Genomic DNA, 22,051 nt, shown 5'->3' with positions numbered 1-22,051 from the left:
CCCTCAGAGTATGGGCATTCAAGGGGATGGACTTCAGCAGCTACTCTCTCCTCTAGGAGGCAGAAGGGGAGCTGACCTCGGAGCTCGCAGTCTCTTCCCGAAGGATGAGCCCTACCCCTCACTGCAGAGGTGTGACAGTCCTGGCAAGCTGAAGGGTTACATGAGTGCAAAGCACCAGCCAGGGCCTCAACCCCATGGCATCCTCTGCCCTGTTATCAAATGCTGCCCACAAAGACCCTGGAGCAATCCCACACTTGTGATTAGGATGTTATATTTAGGAGCACAGTGACCTGCTAAGGTCGAACCCTGATTCAGTTGCTGAGGTGTTTGTGCTTTGTTACCAGCATTTGCATTTGCAGCTCATAACACCTTAACCACACAGGGCAGGATGCAGGAAAGAAGGCAGATAGGAAAAGCAGATGCTGGACTCCATCCTGCAATGCTCTGAGCAGCTCCAAAAGGCCCTGTGTACCCTCCTCTCCTGGGGCTGCTAGCAAGCAGGACCTGTTCAGCACCCCCCACCTACAGGATCCAACCCTGTATTAGCTGTGTGAACATCTGATAAGAAAATCTCCTCTAGCATACCACTTTCAAAACAACTCTACATGGTGGTTGATGAAGCCTTCAAACCAGCCTTCCAGTCTTCCTCAACACATTCTTGCAGCCCCTCCTCCTCTGCATCCCAACAAACCCCCACATTTATTTTCTTTACATAGAGTAAATGAGGTCTGTCCCCTGTTGCAAGTAATGAGGACCCCCTGGTATTTACTTGGTGTATTATTTTAGCAGCATTGCATGTACTCATGAATGTTGGATTCCTGAAGAGCTGGGGGGCAGGATCTCACCTCCCTGCAGCCAGCTTGAGAGGCGTCAGGGTGTAGAGGGGACATGGATTTCTCAAAGTGGCATGGCAATGATGATGGGAGGTCAGAAGCTGGCCAGAGTATCTGGCATTCCCAACACCCCTTTTCATGCCTAGGTACATAGATACAGGTAACAGAAATAAGTGAGGCAGGGTATGAGATGGCTAGTGCTCTTGGATACAGGGTAAGCACCTCACTAGGGTATCAAGAAAGCGACTTAAAACTTGTCTCTGCAAACTAATAGCCAAGCACCAAGCTCAAAGTCCCATTGTCTGCTAAAGAGCATGAAAGCTGTGCCCACACCAGGGTTACACTCTCTGTACAGATGGTCCTTTCTCCCAGCCTACCCAGAACCAGGCAGAGGCATCATCCAGGGATAGCACAAGGGAAAGCAGAAACCAGCACAACCCACCTGCCTCAGCCAAGCATCTTCACTGCAGAAATCATCCTTCTCTTAGAAGAAATCAAAAGGAAAAAGCTATTCTTCCCCTTTTGAGAAACAACCAAATCTCTGAGTGCTTCCCAGCCCCTGGCAGCCCACAGTACTGCTCAGAAGCTCTGTATTTGTATTCAGTGTACATTTCTTTTATGGCAACTTGCCACAGGACTTTCATTCACAACAGTAAAAACAATCCACCGGGCAATATTTTTGAGTGATTCAAGGGCAGATATGAATATACGAAATAAGAACATTTCTCTGTTTCTGGTAGAACAGTAGGAAAAAGCATGGAAGTGCAACAGAGAAGAAAGTCTAAGCAACTTTTTTGTTGTTGTTTGTTATGGGAGATGGTAGTGAACAAACCTACCCACTATGAAGAGCTTTTTCCAGGAAGTGTAGGTTGCTGTACCCTGTATCCCCTGAGCAGCAGGCGCTCGCACAACAGTTCTCATGCTACTTGCAAGCAGTGCATTTGGAGGAGCCCCAGCAACGTGCACGGAGGATGAACGAACCCTATGGTCCTGAGGCACCCCGTCCTATCAGCAGCACATCTCCTGCCATCATGAAAATGTTCATGGGCTTCCTCAGTGTATTTATTGTAGTGCAGACTATTGGGACCGTGCTCTTCTGTTTGTATCTTCACATGAAGATGGATAAGGTAAGCAGAGAGAGAAAGTTGTCTCTGTCCCTGCTGGATTGCTGGCATGCTTTGGCTTCAGGTCTGGTGAGATCTGCTCATCAGGAGGATGAACATGGTGGAAAATGGTGCTGACCACTGGATGGAGGCAGCAGTATCATTTATCTCACCCATGTTCTCATTTCTGCTTTAATTTGCCATGAGAATAGGTGGGAGATCTGTTCCCCTTGCTAACAAAAAGAGAATGACCAATTGCCAAGAGACACCTGGAATAAATCTGCTAACTGGTGGCTAGTCTGAGGACAAGAGGGTGTGGTTTAGGCATGCAAGTGGCTGTTTTAGGCTGGTGATGGTTTTTTCTGATTTTGTAGCACTTATTAGCACTGTGACATTAACTGAGAGAATGAAAGGTCCAGAAATATTTTGTTTTTCATGTTTCAGTGATTTTATCAACATCTCACTTCAGGTGCTGTTGTGTAGGTTAGGGAAGAAAAGACTAGACCCTAGTACTTCCTCTGTTTTTGAAGGTACATAGTGCTAGTGATCCTGTCCCATACTTGAGACAATATCTACCAAAAAGTTAAAGTCCAGAAAGACGTTTTTGAGGTTGGTATGGCTGCAGCTGCACTGCATGATGCCTAAAATCACCAATCTAAAGCTACTTTTCTTCAAGCCAGAAATGACTGCCTGCTAAAGAAATATGTGCCTAAAACCCAGCATGCATTTTTCTTACCTGATACACTGATACGGTGGATGTTACTGATTTTTACATGTGTTGTTTCAACTTAAATTGAAATTTAGATGTGTGGTTTCTGATCTACAAGGGTGGAGAACATTGTTGAGCTAGAGGGGCTTTAATATTAGAGGTGTTGAAGGGGACTTCACTGCATGGAGGTTGCAGGCTGTCATGAAGGAATGTGTAGAGGGTCTCTGGCAGAGGGAAATGTTACTACAGGGGGACATGGCTGAGGCTCAGAGGCAGCTGAAATGCAGTCACAGGTGGCAAGAAGATTTCAGTTGCCTTCAGAACTTGTGGCAGGGCTTCAAATCTGATCCTCCGTATCTTAGTGCTACCTGTGCTGAGCTCTCTGCCCAGCTGTGTGTCTTCATGTCCAGCTGCACTTCCTCTTTACCACTTAACTACATGTTAGGTTTCTACAAGGAACAAAAATACAACAAAAAAACCCCAAACAGGTGTAAATATAAAAATCAGTATTTGGATGCATTTAATTATTTTCTTATTGGCTTTCTGATTTATTTTTTTTAATCTGAAGATCTTGGCACAATTCAGCCCCAGTCTACATGTTGTTTTGTTTTGCTGGCAATGCTTTTAGTCAAGAAGTCAGTAGAAATTAAACCCCTCTGACTGGACAGGGCAGTGAGGGGCTGAGTGAGCATCCCAGCTGCCTGCTAAGGCCATTGGGGGAGGACCTGCAAAACTCCTGAGCCATCCACTGGGATTTCTGTTTCTTTAGGAAAAGTTAGAGATGGACTTTTAAGTTAATTATCAAGGTGATAGAAGATAGATCCTTATTGAAAAAGCAGGGCAAGCCCAATGAAGGCAAGAAATGACAAGGAGGACTCCATCTTATCAGAAGGCTAATTAACCGAATCTGCACAAAGCACTCAACTTGACTGCACAGAATCTTTTGACTGTCTGCCAACAGTCCCGACACACACACATGGATTCAATCGGTCAATGAATCAAAATACACAGAATCCAATTACCAATTTTCTACAGGTAAACAGTCTTCCACAGTGCATTCCACTTGTGAACAACAAGAGGAGTAGCAATTGAGATAAGAATTGTTTTTTTCTTTCTTTGCTTCTCTCATGGATTCTCTCAGGTTCAGAGAATGTGACTCCCACAGATCCTTAGCAATCCTCCTGTCACCTAGCATTGCCATTCAGGGTGAGCTCCATGGGTTCAGTTCCCAGTGGATGAGGGCACAGATGCTGTGTTGGGAGCTCTTGCTGCCCACGGTTTGTCTGCCCATCTCATTCCAGTGCTAAGCATCCGACCCTGAGCTTCCCAGGCTGGTTATGTTGCTGGTAGGAATGCAGCATGGCTCTGCTGTTGCAGGTTTCCTGCTAACATCCCATTGACCCTCCCTTCTCTCCTCTGTTGGCAGATGGAGGAGGTGTTGAGCTTAAATGAAGATTACATCTTCCTGAAGAAAGTTCAGAAATGTCAGACAGCAGAAGGTCAGAAGTCGACATTATTGGACTGTGAAAAGGTTATAAAGGGCTTCCAGAACATCCAGTGCAAGGTAAATGCAGTTGGGTGGATAAAGATCCCACTGAGGAAGGAGAGGGGCTCCCAATCACACACAGAGCTTCACCCCAAGCTTTTTTTAAAAGCGTGGGTGCTCTTTACTTTTAGGCTGTGTAGCACATGCCCTTTTTGATGCTGTATCCTTTTTACACTATATTGATATTATTGAGAAATCTCATGGATTTTTTCCTAAAATGCTCTTGATCAGAGTACATCTAGCTGCAACGTGCCATGGTATGTTTGTGCCTTGTGGTGGCCAGGATGGAGCTACAGCCACCTTGGCACTTCTCCTTGATTCCAGTCTGAAAATAATTGATTTTCTGCTGTCTGGCACCTTGCTCCAGTCCTGTGCTGGGTGGCTGTGAGGATGCTTGTGGCCACCTGCCACTGGGAACACATTTCTGCCCACTTTGCCCAGGTGTCAATGACAGTGCAAGGCCTGGGCCAGGAAACAGCTCCTGGCAACCCGTGAGAAGGAGCATGAGGGTGCTATGCAAATTGCCACCCCATGGACTCAGGGATGGCATCTCTAGTTAGATCAGGCTCCTCACATTTGGATGCAGAAGAGCCAATTTGCATTGCAACGTGCATTGCAATGAGGTGCTCTCATCCTGCTCAGCCCTGAATTCACTGCTCAGGAGTGGCTGTGCTGGCTGGAGTTGACAGGAGAGGAACATTTCTTCTTCATTGTCACTGCCTGATGACAACAAACGCCTCAGCTAAACCTGCCTCAGCTAAATCTTCAGGTTTGCAACAGCACCCAACAGACACCAAAAATTGTGTCTGAGGTAGGCTGTGGTCAGCAGTCCTGAAAACCCCAACTGCAGGGCAGCAGTGTACATTGGCAGCACTTACATCATGGCTCTCCCACATGAAAAGGAGATTTTTCTTGTTTGTTTATCTTATTGTTTTCAATACTTTACCCATCATTTTAATTGAGTAAAACCTAAGACCATAAACCCTCTAAACTCCTTGCTGCAAACAGCCCATGGTCATGTGTGAAGCTGGGGAAGGTACAAGAGGGGCTCTCTGGCTTCAGATATGCTCTGTCACGAACTGACAGGGCTGTTGGAGCTAAATATCACCAAACCTTAGCAATGACCAGAGCATCTTTTATATAGAAACTTTCAAAATCATTGATTTTGAGAAAAAACCATATATTTTTGCTGTTGTAACAGGATGGACCCCCCAAGGAGCAGCCCAAGTTTGAAATGCAGAGAGGTGAGTTTCCTGGTGTAGCCAGTGCACTCATGACTTGCTGGGGCAGGGCAAGTTCCTTGGCCTGGGAAGGGGTTTCCTTCAACAGCCCATGAGTTTCTCAGAGCATGGTGTGGAGGCAGGGGATGCGTTGGGGTTTGGAGCATCCCCGTAGGTGTAGGACTGAGCTCAGTGTGAGCTGGCAGAGGGGGACACTGGCCATGGCTGTCTCCCCAGGGCAGGCGGTTCTGGGTGTCAGAGAAGACAGTCTGAAGTTGTTGAAATTGAGCTCAAAATTAAATCTGTGGCCTTTTTACGTGGCAGGTCCTGAGCACCACGAGCATCCCCGCGTGACACACAAGAATGAAACATCTGTGGCAGGTGAGGGGTGGGCACATCCAGGTCCTGTTCCAACGGCGGGCAAGGTGGCACCATCTCCTCCGCAGGCTTCATCAATCAGAGGCTTTACCTCAGAGGCACCTGCAGCTCTTTGCTGAGTGGAGTCCTGACTCACTCTGGGCTGGGGGTGGAATCTGGAGATGATGACTTTGCCTGTAAAGAAGCATTAAGGGTGAAGGAGCTGCAGTCCCTGCAGAGGAGCGCTGGGGAAACAGTGAGTGCCAAGGCATCAATAACACTGGCCTTTCTAAATTGCAGCAGAGAAGAGGCAGCCAATTGCAGTTCACCTGGCAGGTCAGCCGAGCAACAAGGCAGGCTCAGGTAAGACAGACTCACTTGGTCCTACCTTGACCAGGGAGCCAGAGGGACACAGCAGTGCGCATTCCCAGTCCTGCCCTGTGGCTCTCTAAGGGTGGGGAACAGGACAGAACAACTCCAGCACAAAAATGTGCCCCCAAAACACAGCAAACCTCCCAGTGGTCACGTCGCCACGTGCACCTGTGCCATGTGGGGTTCACACATCCCAATTGTCCTCAGTAGCCCTATGTGTGCCTTCCTAGAAATGCACCACAAGGGCTTAATCTTTCCAGTGTTTTTTATGAGTGGAAATCTTTTTAGCTTTGTATTTAAGGAAAGCAACCTCCCACTTTTCTTTTGTTCTTAAAATAGATCTTTTTGCTCTCCTGGCCATCTCTTGCTACGGTGGCTGCTGCTGGAGGGCTCTGCTTGTATTTGCGTCTGCTGATTTAATCCCCTTCTCACCCATAGTGCTCCTGGTAGTAAGATGGGCGGGCTGAGGGCTTTACAGTCACGACATAGGGCTCCAAACTGGTTTGGTCAAGGTGCAATTATTCACAGCCATGGTCACATCACGTTTGAGAGAAACACCTGAGTCCTTTTGCATTTGTGCATCCACTGTATCGGTTCTGGTTGCTCTTGCTGATCTATCCCTCAGCTTAGCCTTAGCTTAGGGACTTCCCACAACAGCAAGGCTTACCAAACTGAGTATGAGCTTGCACGGTCAGTCACTCCATCTGGCAAGGATTTCACAATCTAAGCACTTCTGATTTAATTCTGGAGTAACTGACAGTAATCGGCAACTGCTCTTTCCGTCTCTGATGCAACATTTCACCAGTGCTCAGTCTGCCTGTGGAAAGCTTAGTGCTAGATAAGATCAGAGAAGTGAGAGACTCGCTGTATTTTAAAACTCCCTGCTCAAACACTTGTTGAGCATATAAAGCAGAGTCCAGAGAGCAGCAGTTGCCTGGAGTTCAACTCTGTGTGGGGAAATATTCCTATGGGATGCTTGGTCAGGGCCCATGGGCTTCATGCCTCCTCCAGGACTACCCATGGCACACTGTCTCTGGGCTGGGGTAGTCAAACCCATTATTCCCCTTGGAGCCAAGTTGCTCCCCCTGGCTGTTCTTCTAGGTGTCTCTGTAGGCTGGGGAAAGCAGACATCCAAATTCCAGAGGTCATAGCTGAACTCAGCCCTACAGCCATGGCTTCCAGGTCTCTGTATAGGCTTATCTGCACTAACCCCATGAGCTGCTGTGATGACACCAAAAGTGTCCCAAAATCCATGGCATCACCTGACCTGTGTGGGCCGTGGTCCTGGCAATGGGAAACAGCACTCACTGTGCTACGCCCTTGCAGCTCTGCACTTAGGTAGGGATAGCAACTGTGCAATGTTAATTTTTGTACTTCCTTGATAAAGCCTTGCCATCTCAAAGGAGGAAGGACTCTAGACAAAAGGCAGTCCCCAGATGGAAAAAAACTGGGATGGGAAGCTCTGAAGAGCAGAGTTGCAGCATATTTTGGTAGTGCTGTGAGGGTTTGGAGGGTGTCCCACTGAAGTCCATGAGGGCAGCAAATGGAAGTGACACTGTTTGGTCTGTTGTAGTAAACACAGACAATCCTCCTCCCTAAGCATTTCCACTTGGCTGGATGAAGGAAGCTAAATGTACCTCCACTCACATATCCAGTCAAGGCTGACAAAGCCAGTGATCAGCAAACAAGGGCTAAATCTGCTCTGGCCTTGGGCCCCTGGGCTGGGGATGGTGTCCTGGGCTGGGTACCCCACTAACTGCGCCTCACCGACAGACAGAGGCTTTGAGGCCAGATGTCTGTGGGTGTTCCCCCAAATCAGCCTGCCAAACTGGAAGTCTCCTTCTCTGAGCTCACCTGCCATGCTGTCTCCCTACAGTGCTGGAGTGGAGGGAGACCATGTATGGCCCCACAAACAGCTTGATATCCAACAAGGAGGGGAAACTGAAGGTGGAGGAAGCAGGGCTCTACTACATCTACTCCCAAGTCAGCTTCTGCACCCCAGAAGTGTCTTTGGCACCCTTCACCCTCTATATTTATTTACATATCCCCAAAGAAGAGGACCGGCTCTTGCTGAAAGGACAAAAGACACAGACCTCCTTGAAGACACATGAAGCAAAACACTCGAAGACCGTCTGTGCACTCCAGTCCATCCGTGTGGGAGGTGTCTTCAACCTCAGGGAAGATGACATGGTCTTTGTCAATGTGACAGACTCCACAAAAGTGGGGTATAACCATGGCAACACCTACTTTGGCATCTTCAAGCTGTAGTGAGGAAAGGGCTGTCCTGAGCTGGCAATTCAGTCCAACCTTCTTGAACAAAGTGCCTTTCCCTTTTCCCCTTATTTATGTTCCTCTGCCTCTCTGTTTTTCTTGTTTCTTAATTTGTATATTTTGTTATTTATTAATGAGGGCCAAGAGGCCCTGAGAACACAAATGGAACAAAGTTTGAAGCTGTTATTATTTGCTTTCAGTTTTTATTCTTTCGCAGCCAGTGATTTGGTAGATGCTGGTGTCGTGCGTCTGGGTCCACCACACCCCACATTCCCGGCAGGGTCGATGTCCCTGTTATGTCATAAGAGCTTTGTTTTCCAAACTCTGCCATCAATGTTTCTTTCCTAAAAATGTATGATGGCTCAGGGCACTTCAGCCAAGCTGGGTTCATGCATATCTCCGGCACCAATCTGCTTCCAAACATCAATGGAAAAACATTAAAAGGCTTAGGAACATCTTCTCTAAAGGAATCAGTAAGTCCAGCACTGTCATTACATAGTAGCTGCTGGTGAGGCATTGTTGCCGCTCCAGCTGTCGGCTGTATCTGGAGAACCCCCTTTTTCCATCCATGCCTGTCGGTGAAACTCAACCAACTTCCTCGGGGTGGCACTGCTTTGGCTGGGTTCATACTTGGTGACACTCGCTCTGCACCAGAGGGGTGCTTGGTGGCTGAGGGAGGACTGCAGATTTCAAGGCAGAGAGGAAGTAGGGCCCTAGTGGTGGTGTGCGCTTGGTGACCTGAATCAGTTCACCAGACTGTCCTCCCACCTCTGCAGGCAGAGGAACCTTTGCCTGTGGACAGTTTCACTACCCTGAGGAAGGGGCACTGGGCACCACCATCAAAATTGGAACTGCATCTTCTCCTGAGACCCCTCCTACCCAAGGAGGAGGACCAGGAAACCACAGGGTGGCAGGACCACCTACTTCTTCCCTCCAAGACACATGTGCAGGGCATCTTCTGACTGTCCTCAGTGAGGACATGTCCACAGAGGCATTTTTTCTGGAGCTCCAGGAGAGCAGGACTGTGCAGATGCCCCCTTGGGCAGGGGGTACCTGGGTGACACTGCACACTATGGTCTTCCCAACCCTATTCTCCAGCTTGGTCTGCAGGGAAGGTGATCAGAGCACAAGGATATTGATTGCATTTTAAAAAACATTTGAAGATGACGCATGTGACAAGCCTGGGGTGTTTAGTTATACAGGTCACACTTAGAGTGTCAAAGTTTGGAAATAATCTTGGACACCAACAAGTTTGCAAATGAAAGAACTTCTAGATTTGGACAGTCTTTAGGCTTTGTTGTGCTGGAGGCTGCAGGTCTAGTCCTAACATAGTGCCCAAATGCCACCACTGGTGGGACAGAAAGGGCATTCTTTGCACAGCTCATTGCAGAGCTCAGTGCCCAGCACAGCCCCCTTCAAAACCAACAGAGCTCAGGGACTGTTTGGTTTCACTATAATTCAGTAAGTATTTTTTGGATGTTCTCCAAAACTAACTTTTTTAGGGGATGGACCACTCTTGTCTGACATCTTGTATGAAGATTATTTATTTAATTGAACCCATCTTATATTTGTAACCAGAGAAGCTGAGTGCCTGAGGACTGTGCATTATGCTGTGTTTTGCAGCATAATTGAGTGTTCATGGTTCCCCCTTCCACGGTGTGGGGTTTCTTCCACTCATCAAGCCACAATTAATACAATTTATGGATTCAGACATAGGTGGCTCTGTATGTTTTGAACACTGCTCACCCTTCCCAAATCCAGGCTGAGATTTCACAGGGTCCTGCTTGGGGGTCTGGGGACCAAGAGGGCAGTGGGGTGGCACTGGGGGGTCACAGTGAGGACAGCCAGTCCCAGAAGCCTCCAAGGGCAGCCATTCCACCATGCTCCTTGGGGCATGTTGAGGTGCCAGGGCCAGGCAACACCAGGGACATTTTGGCACCAGAAGGAAACAGGGAGCCCTTGTCCTGGGAGGGCAGCGAGACACCAAGGCTGAAGCCCCTAGCACAGCAATGAAACAGAGGGGTGGGGACTAGTTTTAATGGGATTTAGGACACCTGACTGAAAGAGGATAATTCCTGCCTGTCCTGAGGTCATGAAGCCTGCAGGGATGTCTCTGCTTCAGAGCAGAGGGATGGATGCGGTGCCCTGTGGTAGTGTGGGTCTGACCACATCCCCTGCTCCTACTGAAACACAGCCAGCCCTGTGGGCCAGGCTCCTGCAGGCAGTGCTGGGCTGCCTGAAGAACCACAAACCTCCACAGGGGAGGTGGAGGTGCTCGGTCATGGTGGGAGCGTGGGTGGGAGCTACAGGAGAAACCGAAAACGGTGCGAACTAGCATGGTCTGAGACGGGGGGAGAAGCTTGGAGCAAGTTAATGGGGAGGAGAGATCTGTGAGGAGTGTGTGTGTGGCCAAAAGCGAGGAGTAGAAAACGTGCTCATCACAGGTGGAAAAACTGTGATCAGTGAACACTTTGAAGCCTCCTGCAGCCCCCATCCTCGATGGCCAGGAGCACCTGCCAGAGACCTTGGGCTGGGCTGTGGTCCCCAGCCCAGATCACTGAGCAGGGATCCAGAAGCTGCAAATTGCATGGTTGAGGAAAACAAAGAGGGGAGGAGAAAAACAGTCATTAAAGAAGTCCATAAATTCTGCAGCAAGGGCAGCAGATGCCAGCTGTCATCTCTCCTGCCTGTGGGTTGCCTGACCAACTCCAGCCCCTGCTCCCACGGCTGCCTTTATCAGGGCTTTTTTTTTCTTGCCTCTGTTTCTTGACTTGCCAAAAATAGCCAGTGGGATTCAGATGTGAGGTAGTGTGTGAGAGAGGACGAGAGGCAATTGCTGCCATTCCACTGTGTCCTTCTCCCCCAGCCCTGCCTGTTGCCATAGCTGGCACTGTTTGCTCTCCCCATGGAAAGTTCAAAGGTTGTCAATACATTGATTTTTTCCTTGACGTGAGGCCTCTATGCAAGTCCTCAGGCTGTGGATTTTACCATTTCCAAACTGATTTTTGTTCCGAGTTAACGGGTTGAGAGGGTAATGAGTTTGCAGGGCACATCAGCAGGACTGGCACAGCGGGTGATGGATGAGCAGTGCTGCCCAAGCAGCAGCATGGAGATCTCCTGGGAGAGGTGTTTGTATGGTTCAATACACACTGATCTTACTAAAAAAAAAAAGTATATAGATATATAGATAGATATAGATATATACATTTTATATATATATATACATATATATATACACACACACACACAAGGTTGCTGCAAGCCACATCCAACCTGGCCTGGAACCCTTCCACGGATGGGGCAGCCACAGCTTCTCTGGGTAACCTGTTCTAGGGCCTCACCCCTCTCATAGGGAAGAGTGAGGCTTTCTAATATCCCATTTAAGCTTGCCCTTTTGAAGTTTCAGACTTCAGTGTTTTTCCATGATGCACCCAAGGCTAGTGTTTCTTTTTTCCCTTGTTCTTTTTCCTACTCTCAAGACTGTGTTTGGGGAAGGAGAGGAGTGTCCAGCCCTCCTGCCCTTGATCTTCCACTTCTGCTGCAGCCTGAGACCACAGACCATGGCACATCTCCACCAAAGAGTTAAAAAACTCCCAGCCTGCAGGAGACATCTTGTCCAAGTGGTGGTAGACCAAAGGAAATCCTGTCACCACACCTAATTGCCAGAAAAAACACAAACTAAAAAAAATAAAATCTCAGGCAGGAAGTCACTTATCTACAGCAAGTGCCTGGTGCAGCAGAGCAGTCTGTTTTCCATAAAGCATCCTTGTGAACAGAGTGCACGTGGGGCCTGAGGGATGGAAATGCATCTCTTGTCCTGGGACCAGGTGCTCTTGGCCTACTGCAGATATGGATGGCGATGGAAGCAACAGTCCAAGTGCCAGCATCACCTTTCACACCAGCATTCCTACCAGTAAATGAGAGATGTATGATGCTGCCATGGCATCTTGAGGAAATCAGTGATGCCCAGAGCAAGCACTGGCTTTGCTTTCATGGCAGAAACACAGGAAGCAGCTCCAAGGGCTAAGAAGTGACTTTTATCCTTTATTTGTTGAAAATGTCAATTAAAAAACTGTTCAAAATAAAAACATGTTAGAAAAGTTGAACTTGCATAAGTAGTTTACAGTAAATAAACCTACATGACAAAGATACACTGGAAGGCAGCTGACACGACATCCATCTAAAGACAGACTCACTGGAACCTATTTACAAAGCACTGTAAACAAAGTAAATATGGAAACATTGCTGTCCATCTGGCATGGCTTCTTTTCCTTTTTATTTTATTTTCTTGTCTTTTTTTGGCTTCTAGCTCTTGACAAACGCTTGATCCAAAAAGTCCCAGTGTGCCCTCCATCACATTACATCTCACAAACATGCATATGTACATAGCATGGGTTTCAACTGAGCCTGGGGGCAGCGAGGACACATTTCCACCCTCTCCCTTGGTTTGCTCTGCATGTCAGCAGCCCGGTGCCCCGGCCAGCTTGGAGCAGGCAGCAGGGCCAGGCAGTGCCGAGGGCTCTGGGCACGGCCTCCCTGAGCAGCACTAAGTGCAGCAAAGGTCCTACTCCTGGAAAACAATTCACAAGCACAGCAGGGCTTGACTGCTGACCAAATCACTCAGCTGTGTGCCCAGGGAGGGATGTGGGGAGCTGCTATCTGGCTGGGATGCTCTGGTGATGGCAAATGTAACCAGACCTCTGTTTTGCTCTAGAAATAGAATTTTCTCTAGCAACTCTTTAAAGAGGGTTTCTTATTACACTCCTTGAGATGTTCTGGAGTCTGTATCTCCCAAAACGCCATTTGCAATGTCCTGGCTGAATTTTAATGGCAAGGAGAGATTGTAATTATTGCCTGTGTTATGTCCTTCACAACCAACATTAAATAAGACATCATTAACAGAAGGTTATTTTTATAATACTGTGAAGGAAGGAAGTGTCGGAAGTGTCGGAAGTGTCGGAAGTGTCGGAAGGAAGGAAGGAAGGAAGGAAGGAAGGAAGGAAGGAAGGAAGGAAGGAAGGAAGGAAGGAAGGAAGGAAGGAAGGAAGGAAGGAAGGAAAACACCATTTCTAAACTAGGGTATAACACCAAATAAGATAAGGAGAGCTGATACATATGCATGTTGCCTGTATGCTTTGTTCAAGGAGCTGTGCAGGGACCTGGTGTTGCACATCCCTGCCTCAGGAGCGTTCCAGGTTTTGTCAAAGCATAAATATCTTCCCTATCTCAAGAGAAAGTTCCTTTTCCCTAGCAGAAAGTCCCTGTGGGGCGATGTGGGGAGAAGTGGCCACTGGCAACATTCCCAACCTTTGGGAAGGAGCGATGAAAAGCATTAAGTGGGCAGAAGGGAGCAGGGGACCAGCACATTTAGGGTTGCTTTTTTTGTCAAGCAGTGTTTACATTTCATATGGAGAAAAGCATGTCCTGCAAGAGGAAGCACAGCAAAATTATCATCTCCTAGGCTACCTGGACACTCAATGTGAAAATAAAGCAGGGGGCAGGAATTCTACATCATGCATAAGAAAAGGGATGGGGGCAGAACAGCAGTTATCTGTTGTGCTAATCATGAGCTGTAAGGAGGCAGCACTGTGCAAAATACCTTCCTATGCGCTCTGACAGGTGCTCCAGATCTGACTTCCCCCAAGGAGTTCAAACATCTTCATGTTAATTGCACATTTTAATCAGTATCAAGGCCACACAGGAACCACAGTATTGCTGGGCTCTAGTTCGCTACAGTCAACTAATGGGGGAAAAGAAGATGGATGGGAAAAGCTTCCCCAGTTGTGATTATCTGAAAAGAGAAGCATGGTGCTTTTTTGGTTTCTGCTCAATACCACCTCAGTAATGTTTTCATTCAATAAATAGGTACTGGTGCTTTTGGAAAGAATGAAAGTATTAAAAAGTGCTTAAGCTTCTTCTAGGAAAATGCTGCCCAAGCCTTTGTGAGCAACAATCACTAGCAGAGTTTGTATTTGCTCCCAGTAGCAGGTACAATGAGGTATTAGTTGCTGCAGATGAATTGTGAATCATGGACTGCTTGCTTACTGGTTCAGTTGTGATTGATTGTTTCTGCTTTATTTCCTTACTGGATGGAAGAAAAACTATTTTTTCTCTATGACTTTTTTGTTGGTTTTTTTTTTTTTTTTTTTGGTAACAAAATACCCCAAACCAACAAAATAAGGAGCAAGAAGAGGCAAAGGATCCAGTTCCACTTCCCAAAAATACACCTGAGGTCACACACCACTGCCAGCAGCTTCTCCATGAATTCAAGCGATCAGGGATGACTTGCGCCCGGTGTCCTCCCTGCCACACTCATCTGTCTGTTTCAGCAGCCTTCTCACCAGCTTCTCCAAGTCCTTCCTGGATTTAAGCTCTTCCTCCAAACACTGTTTCATCCTTTTGTTTTCCTACAAGGTGAAAACCAAAGGAATAAAGATGCAGTTATGCCCATGCACTTTATGCAATGAGGTACTTCCATGCATCTGATGCCTCAGAGGTGATGAAAAAACAGAGACATTTGATAGGAGTTTGTGAGGATGAAGAACATAAGTGGATCAGACCATGAGTAACCCAAACAGAGTCTTACTACCTCACAGACCTGCACAGAAGTTCCCTGACTTTGGGCAGACAGAAACATCCTCCCTGAAGCCTAATTTTATCTTGGGTTGAAGAACCCTTTTCCCCTCTGAAGGTTTCTCCCACCTCCAGACTTGGTACTGGAGGGAAGAAGACATATTTCCTTTGAGTCTATAAGAACTAGTGTCCACCAGACCCCTATAAAATGAATGGTCAAGTTGAAAGAGCTTTTGGAATAGGGGGAAAGTTTTTCATGTTACCACAAAGACCAGCTCCTCCTTCCCTCTTGCTTTCTCTAGCACTCAAGCATGGAGGATGAGAGGAAGTGGTCTCCAGCTGCAGCAGGGAAGGTTTATGTTGGATATTAGGAAAAGTTTCTTCATGGAAGGGGTTGACAAACACTGGAACAGTCTGCCCAGGGAAGTAGTAGAGTCACCATTCCTGAGAGTGTTCACAGAATGTGTAGGTATGGCACTTCAGGACATGCTTTAGTGGTGAACATAGTGGTGGTGCTGTGTTGATGGTTGGACTCCATGATCCCAGAGGTCTTTTCCAACCTTAAAGATTCTATGATTCTGTGATTCAGGAAGGTAAACCAGAAAAACACTAATGCTCCTTTAGGAATTTGCAGGATTGGACCAGCATCAGCAAGACTTTTCCTGGCACCGACCAGCTGAAAATGATCCGGCACAGATTGGTTGGCTGTCACTCAACTCCCAGCACAAACAATCCCACCCAAATTACCTGCTTCAGCTCTTTGACTTCATCTTTCAGTGCATAAACTGTATCAACAAGGCTTCTGAAAAAACAAATTAAAGAAAAAATATATTAGAGTTGGTGTGCAGGAAAACAGTGATAGCATGGGAGGTGCTGACAGGAAAGTTGCAGCCAGATTCTGCTTCCCAAGCATCAGGCTGCTGCCTGGGAGGGGACTCTGGAAACATAGCCTAGGAGCATTTATATGCCATGGTCCAAAACTCAGGGCTCTCTTCTCAAACCTTGATACCTTGTTCTGCTTTGAGTTATCAGCAAAGGTCTGTGGCTTTAGCTTCCTTGTTTATGCTATGGCAATAAATAACAATTACTTTAAAGGTAGAAATGCCTGAGTATCTTTTGTAAAGCAGCCTTGATTCCTTCAGGCTGTGCTGCAAAAAATCAAATGTGAAAGGAACACACTCACTGGCTTGGAAAGGGAGAGGCTCAACATAGTCACCCAGATGTGCAAGTTACAGAACAGGCTGGGAGCACTCACAGGCACGTGCCAGGCAGGCTCCCAAGGGGCAGCAACAGCTCAGTACATCAGCAGTTTAAAAAATTAGAGCCACTTGTTTGGTTCTGTCCTCACTGACCGCATTATCCTACATCTGGATAAGCCATAAAATGGGGATCCAGACTGCCAGAGGAATACAGCCATGTCAGGACAGCTGGGAGGGTGGCCCTGTCCTTAAAAGGGACAAAGTAGCCGCTGAAATTGTCTGGTGGTTCTTTGCTAGAACGAAGGCAGCAGTCAATGACACCAGGCCTGCTCCTCTGTGGAGGCACAGAAGGAGAGGGCATCATTCCAAAAAGTGACACAGGCATCTATCTGCAAGTGGAGAGCAGTCACACTCACTTTTCCTCTGTGACCGTCTGGCCATTGCTTCGTGTTTCCTCTATGATGATTTTCTCTTCCTCAGGAAGAAGGACTTGGGGGATGGAGTCTTTACGGGAGCCTGTGTACAAGAAATATTCATGAGGGAGAAAAAGGGGTAATCTTCCCTGGGGCCCATGCTACATCAGAGACAGAAGCTCTCATTCTTCCTGCTCCACCATCAGCCTGGGGCAGACTGGAGATGTCAGCTACATCCCACTAACCCAGAGCTACAGCAGCAACTGGAAAATTTTCAAGAGTACTTATTGCATCTAAAGTTACATCATGACTTATAATTGAAACCATCTGAATAGGGTCAAGAGCTCCCCAAAGAACCATGGCCTCCCTTTTTTATATGTACCATTATTTGAAATTTCAGAGATTTAATTGGCTGCCATCTCACCAGCAATGATAAATAGTTATATTTCCAGAGGTGAAAATGTTAGATAGGTTCTTATAAATCTTAAACACACAGCTGATTGAGAGATAATACTCATGCTTCCTTTCTAAAGCTATAAGCAACCTGAGATTATCATCAGGTAATCACTGGTGAAATTGCAGTGTCTCATCTGCCCTCCTACCTGCTTCATTCTCTGTGTTTAGGAGAAAAACAATGTCAACTAAACCACTAGGCAGATAAAGCTTCCTTATCTCAAAGATTGAACACTACAGTTTCCTAGCAAGAGTCTCGTTGCTGTATGATGCAACATCTTTTTTTCCCAAAGGGGTTATCGGTGTTGTGGGCAGAGTAGGAGCTAAATAATGTGTTTGTGTGCCCACCTGAGCTGAGAGCTTGCTGGAAGCCTGCCCCAGTACAGTATGCCTCAATCACCTTCAGGATCTGAGCATCCTCCTCCAGCGCAGCAGTACCTGTAAAACATTGCAAACAATAACATGCATAAAAACCAAGCTACTCTGGCCTTGTCTCTCCCAGTCTTTGCTCCCAAGCCCCTTAAGAGATCATGCTGTTTCTTTGCCTTACTGCCTCTGGGACTTTGGCCAATCTGTTTTGTGGTCCTTTACATTTTCTGGCATCAAGTACCATGAACAAATGGTGTGAAAACTTATCTCTAACTGCTCATCTTGGCAAAGCTCAGGCGGTGATGCCCTACTTTGGGTGCAGGCAGCACCAGGAGATGGGCAGGCAAAGCAACCCTAGTGTGGGAGTTCTGGTACAGCAGCACCAGAGCAGGACTTGGAAACATGAAGTGTTAATTTCCAGCCTCCGCTCAGTGCCATCTTCTCAAGGGAGAGAGCTGATCCTGGAGCTGTGAATGGCAGCATGACCATGGCTTGACCACGGTGATCACAGCCTTTCGTGTAAAGCCACCAGGGTGTGCCCCAAGTGGGCTCTAGGGAGTTCTCAGGACACCCCTCTTTGCAGGTGAACATCCCTATTGAGATGGGGACCTTTTTGTTTCCTAATTCCCCATGGACACTGTTCTACGACATGCTGGCATGGCCAGGTAAGGGTTTGTCCCAGCTGTCAGACACATTTTGGTGACTCTTGATGTGCAGTTTAATGTAGTTTTTAACCACCTGGAAGTAGTTCCTTGGCTTCATACTCAGAATAAGACCACCCACAACCCATGACCTTGTGCTAGCAATCACAAAGAGGGTGGTGGCATGTCTAACTGGGAGGGGAGGAGAAATCTGTCAGAGGCTGAGGACCCGTGCACTTCCAGAAGTCTCCCATGCTCAGGAGCATGTAGGCTCAGAGTGAGAGCATCCTGTCACATCCTGCACTGCAAGAAAGGGTGTTTTCAAAGTCCCATGGAGATCACTGAGAACAGAGAAATCTCCAGAAATGAAAGAAAAATAGCATCACAGAATGATTGGGGTTAAAAATCATCTAGTCCCAGTCTCTGCCATGGGCAGGGACACTTTCCACTCGACCACATTGCTCCAAGCCCCATCCAACCTGGCCTTGAACACTTCCAGGGATGGGGCAGCCAAAGCATCTCTGGGCAACACTTACTTTTCCGAATAACAAACTCTTCATCAGATGGTTTTCTCTCAGTTTTCCTTTTTGGAAGAAACTTCTTCATTGTTTTTGGACTTTTGCTAGAATCCTACAGAGAAATAGACTCTTGTGTTTAACCAGAACCAAAGGCAGTTGGAACAGTGGAGCAGCACAGATGGATGCAGCTACCCATGCTACACAAAACACTTTAGAAAGCTACAAAGCAGACAGTGACAAAGTTGGGGAAAATTATAGTTTTTCCCTTCATATGTACCCACTGCTCCCTAGAACAGCAGTGGGAATTGCACCTGTAGGTTTGGGTCAGGACAGGCTCCTCTACTAAATGAAGCTCTTCTCTAAAATCCTTTAGCCAAAGAATTCAAATACATTCATAGCACTTTTAGTTGCTTACAAACTCTGTGGTCTGTGCTAGAAAACCCTAAAATGTTGCTTATTCCATTGACTTAATTATTAATATAAAAGAGTTGGCAAATAGCTCTGCTTCTAAATGCCCACAGTTTAAGAGTATAAATCCCATACACAAATATACACAGAGAAGAGAACAAACGCACATAAAGTTAGTGTTTGCTATGACTCCATGAGTAAGAAACTCAAGTTTTTATCTCCTTCACTCAGTTAAAAGCCTTGCTGATTTGGAAAGAATTAGAGTATTAGTAGGTTACATGCGATAGGGATTTAAAGGAGAAGAGGCATGCCAGGAGGTTTAAGTACCATAACACTAAATCCTTTCTGAGAGTTATCTTAAAATATATTTGCCAGCTGCTACTGACTCTGACAATAACTTACAGATACAACGAGGCAAAATTAGGGTCATGCAAGCACAAGAAGCATTAACAGAAACAAGCATTCTGTGCCACGACGAGCCAAAGAGACATATCTACCCTTACCTTTAAGATATAAGACATCCTCTACAATGAATATGCAAAGAAAGAGAAGATGAGTGTGAGAGACTGATGATTTTTATCACCAAGTCAATTAAATCCACAATTCTAAACCACATTTCAGTGTTAGTCCTGAGATTAATGCAGCATCCCCTCTGTCCTGGTTTTAAAGCACTATCAACATGCAAAGGAGCACCGTGTCATGCAAAACTGAAAATTTACATGTGAGACACAGGATGACTGGGCATTAATACACTCTAAACACAGAGAACATGCTTTCTTGGTTAGTAGTGGGTGTCTGTAGATGTTGGTTGCCTAAACTGGTGCTTAGGACCGCAGGAGCCCCACGTGCCAGGAAGCGCTCAGGGCCTGCCCTCAACACCGACTCCAAGGGCCTCAGCCCAGCCTAGTCAGGATGTCAGGACACTCTGCCCACCCTGGTGACAATCTCCTGGGACTTCATCTTCTCAAAGGGGACCTTCCATCCTGACGGAAGACCTGACCATGTCAGGCATCAGCACTGCAACACCTCCCTGCTTCACTGGCAGGGACAGGGAGCTCCCTGCACATCCCGTGGAGGATTCCATCCCTGGGTCCCATCCCTGGGATGCTTGAACCAGGGGGCCACGAGGTCTGCCCAGCAAAGTCCTGAACCCTGATGTTATAAAGTCTTCACCTAATGGAAAGCAGCCAGGTAAAAAAAAAAAAAAAGTAGTAGAAGAAATGATCTATAAATAATTTTCCCTTTGCTAAACTGAATCCAGACACCCACAGAACTTACCTGTTCTGTCATTTCAAATGATTACTGGAAACAGAACAGGAAAAATACCCAATTTCAATGGAAACAACAAGAGTGAGGTGCCATACACAAGCAGGGTCTGAGGTTTCCTGAGCTGGGTACAAGGAAGTGTACAAGACTATGCCATCCTATCTTACGCTATGAGAAGACAAATAAAGTAGCACTGGATGTCTAAAAATCTCAGCTCATTTAATCAAACTGTCCCACTCATTTCCCTGCAAATAACCTTTGAAATTTGTATTCCTTCATTATATCTTCATTATAGGAAGGTGCTTGCATGGAGCTGTCAGCATTGCTTATTTTGTGCTCAGCTTTAAATTAAAAAACCTAAAATACAGTGAAATAGGGATTCTGTTTAGGGATTAAGCATCCCAGAGGAAGACATGAGACAGATGTGGATCTGCTCGGGCCAGCAACCAAACTTATTCCCCATCTGTCATCACAGGCTTGTGTCCATGAATCTCTCCCCAGGCTCAGGCAGGACTGAGTACCAAGCTGTGCCTGCCCAGCTCTGCTGGACACGTTGGCCTTTGGGTTTCTACTGACATGGTCAGCACAGCTTGTTCCCATAGAAGCCACATTTTTTGGTCGTATGGCATTTTGCAGGATACCATCCAGCATCCTATCCCTTGGGACTCACTGTGGAAAAAACCTCTCCCTTGCTTTCGACACAGAGAGTTTAATTCCTGCTATGAGTGGCAGGGGACAAGAAACTGCAAAGGACCATGGTATTGTATCCATCAATCTGTCATTTTTCTCACAGAAAATTTTCTCTTTTACCTCAAGCCAATATTTTTAATTGACCACACAAGCAAGAAAGGGTTTAGCCTCCATTAGGAATTTGGAACATGCAAAGATTATGGGTCATTTTCAGTTTGCTCAGTTAGTATTTAACCAATTTAATTCCCAAACTAAACTGAAATGTGTTACTTGACAAATTCTAAGAAATAAATGCAACAAGATGCAATGAGGCTACATAAAACCTCTACCTGGAGCAGCAGACCCACAGTTGTGCCAGCTGCCAGACTCTCCATCCCTAAGTGCTGGGAGGGCTGAGGGGATCCAAGCCCCCTCCCTGTCCCCATCCCCACTGGGGCAGAAACACTCCCAGGGCTGCTGTACCAAGAAAGGCAGCTGACTCAGACCCAGAGTGCTCACTCACTAAGAGGAACGTTACCTGAGATACTGGTGAGTAATTCCAAAAATTTAACATAAGGTAGGGAAGGAGAGCACTACAGTTGTGCTGCAGGGTGACAACAGCACTAGGCTGTATTTTGGGTTTTCCCACACCAGCTCCCAGTTCCCAGGCTGGGATTCCTGCAGATGAAGCAATCCCTCAGCTGCTGCCTCCCAGCAGGACCTTGCTGTGTAACACTTGGTGGGTGGCAAAGGAGGGTCAAGCCCCACGCCCTGCTCCAGCCACCAAAACAGGGTGGAAGACACAAGAAGCATGGCCAGGCATTTTGCCTCTTCCTCATGGTGCACTATCGCTTCTCAATCCTGAACCACTGAGCTGCTGCCACAGCTGGAGCTGGAACACATTCCAGCAGGGAGGGAGCCCCTGTCCACATCTCAGACCAGGGCAGGAAGGAGGAGAGAAGGCAGCTCCACCATGGCACTTCTGAAAAACAGGGCTCAATGGGACACCCAGATGTGGGACTGGTGAAATCCAGCAACTGAGAGTGCTGGCTACGGCAGCCAACAGCTAACATCCAGCCTGCACACACAGGTACTCATGAGTCCCATGTAGCACAAAGCCCAGGACAGCAA

The 22,051-nt window shown here is 47.0% G+C and overlaps 2 protein-coding genes across 4 annotated transcripts in view; one reads left to right on the top strand and one right to left on the bottom strand.

Moving 5' to 3' along the window:
• Positions 1 to 1,804: 1,804 nt before the first annotated feature.
• On the top strand, positions 1,805 to 8,408 carry CD40LG (CD40 ligand). The gene is made up of 6 exons (XM_058814255.1): positions 1,805 to 1,960; positions 4,072 to 4,209; positions 5,393 to 5,435; positions 5,736 to 5,792; positions 6,069 to 6,131; positions 8,017 to 8,408. The coding sequence occupies exons 1-6, from the start codon at positions 1,805 to 1,807 to the stop codon at positions 8,406 to 8,408; spliced, it is 849 nt and encodes a 282-aa protein (XP_058670238.1).
• A 4,984-nt stretch (positions 8,409 to 13,392) lies between these two features.
• The window catches only part of ARHGEF6 (Rac/Cdc42 guanine nucleotide exchange factor 6), a 37,603-nt gene continuing 28,944 nt past the window's right edge, over positions 13,393 to 22,051 (bottom strand). For 2 of the 3 annotated variants that reach the window (XM_058814423.1, XM_058814425.1), the window contains 6 exons: positions 19,489 to 19,509; positions 18,596 to 18,689; positions 17,398 to 17,487; positions 16,600 to 16,699; positions 15,732 to 15,786; positions 13,393 to 14,818 (listed from right to left, as the gene is read on the bottom strand). In XM_058814423.1, coding sequence (XP_058670406.1) covers positions 14,678 to 14,818; positions 15,732 to 15,786; positions 16,600 to 16,699; positions 17,398 to 17,487; positions 18,596 to 18,689; positions 19,489 to 19,509 — 501 coding nt within the window. In that variant the 3' untranslated portion in view covers positions 13,393 to 14,677. The remainder of the gene's footprint in view (positions 14,819 to 15,731; positions 15,787 to 16,599; positions 16,700 to 17,397; positions 17,488 to 18,595; positions 18,690 to 19,488; positions 19,510 to 22,051) is intronic. The other variant, XM_058814424.1, reaches the window with a different exon arrangement.

This window comes from Ammospiza caudacuta, chromosome 14 (genome assembly GCF_027887145.1).
Source record: "Ammospiza caudacuta isolate bAmmCau1 chromosome 14, bAmmCau1.pri, whole genome shotgun sequence".
NCBI lineage: Eukaryota > Metazoa > Chordata > Aves > Passeriformes > Passerellidae > Ammospiza > Ammospiza caudacuta.
The sequence above is the reverse complement of the archived record's forward strand: the minus strand, read 5'-3'. Positions and strand labels throughout refer to the sequence as shown.

What these genes read in the sequence shown, in the direction of transcription:
- CD40LG (XM_058814255.1), top strand. Translation starts at nt 1,805, where the DNA reads ATGAACGAACCCTATGGTCCTGAGGCACCCCGTCCTATCAGCAGCACA. An exon ending in TCCAGAACATCCAGTGCAAG is followed by an intron (nt 4,210 to 5,392) that starts GTAAATGCAGTT and finishes CTGTTGTAACAG; the next exon opens with GATGGACCCCCCAAGGAGCA. An exon ending in CAAGTTTGAAATGCAGAGAG is followed by an intron (nt 5,436 to 5,735) that starts GTGAGTTTCCTG and finishes TTTACGTGGCAG; the next exon opens with GTCCTGAGCACCACGAGCAT.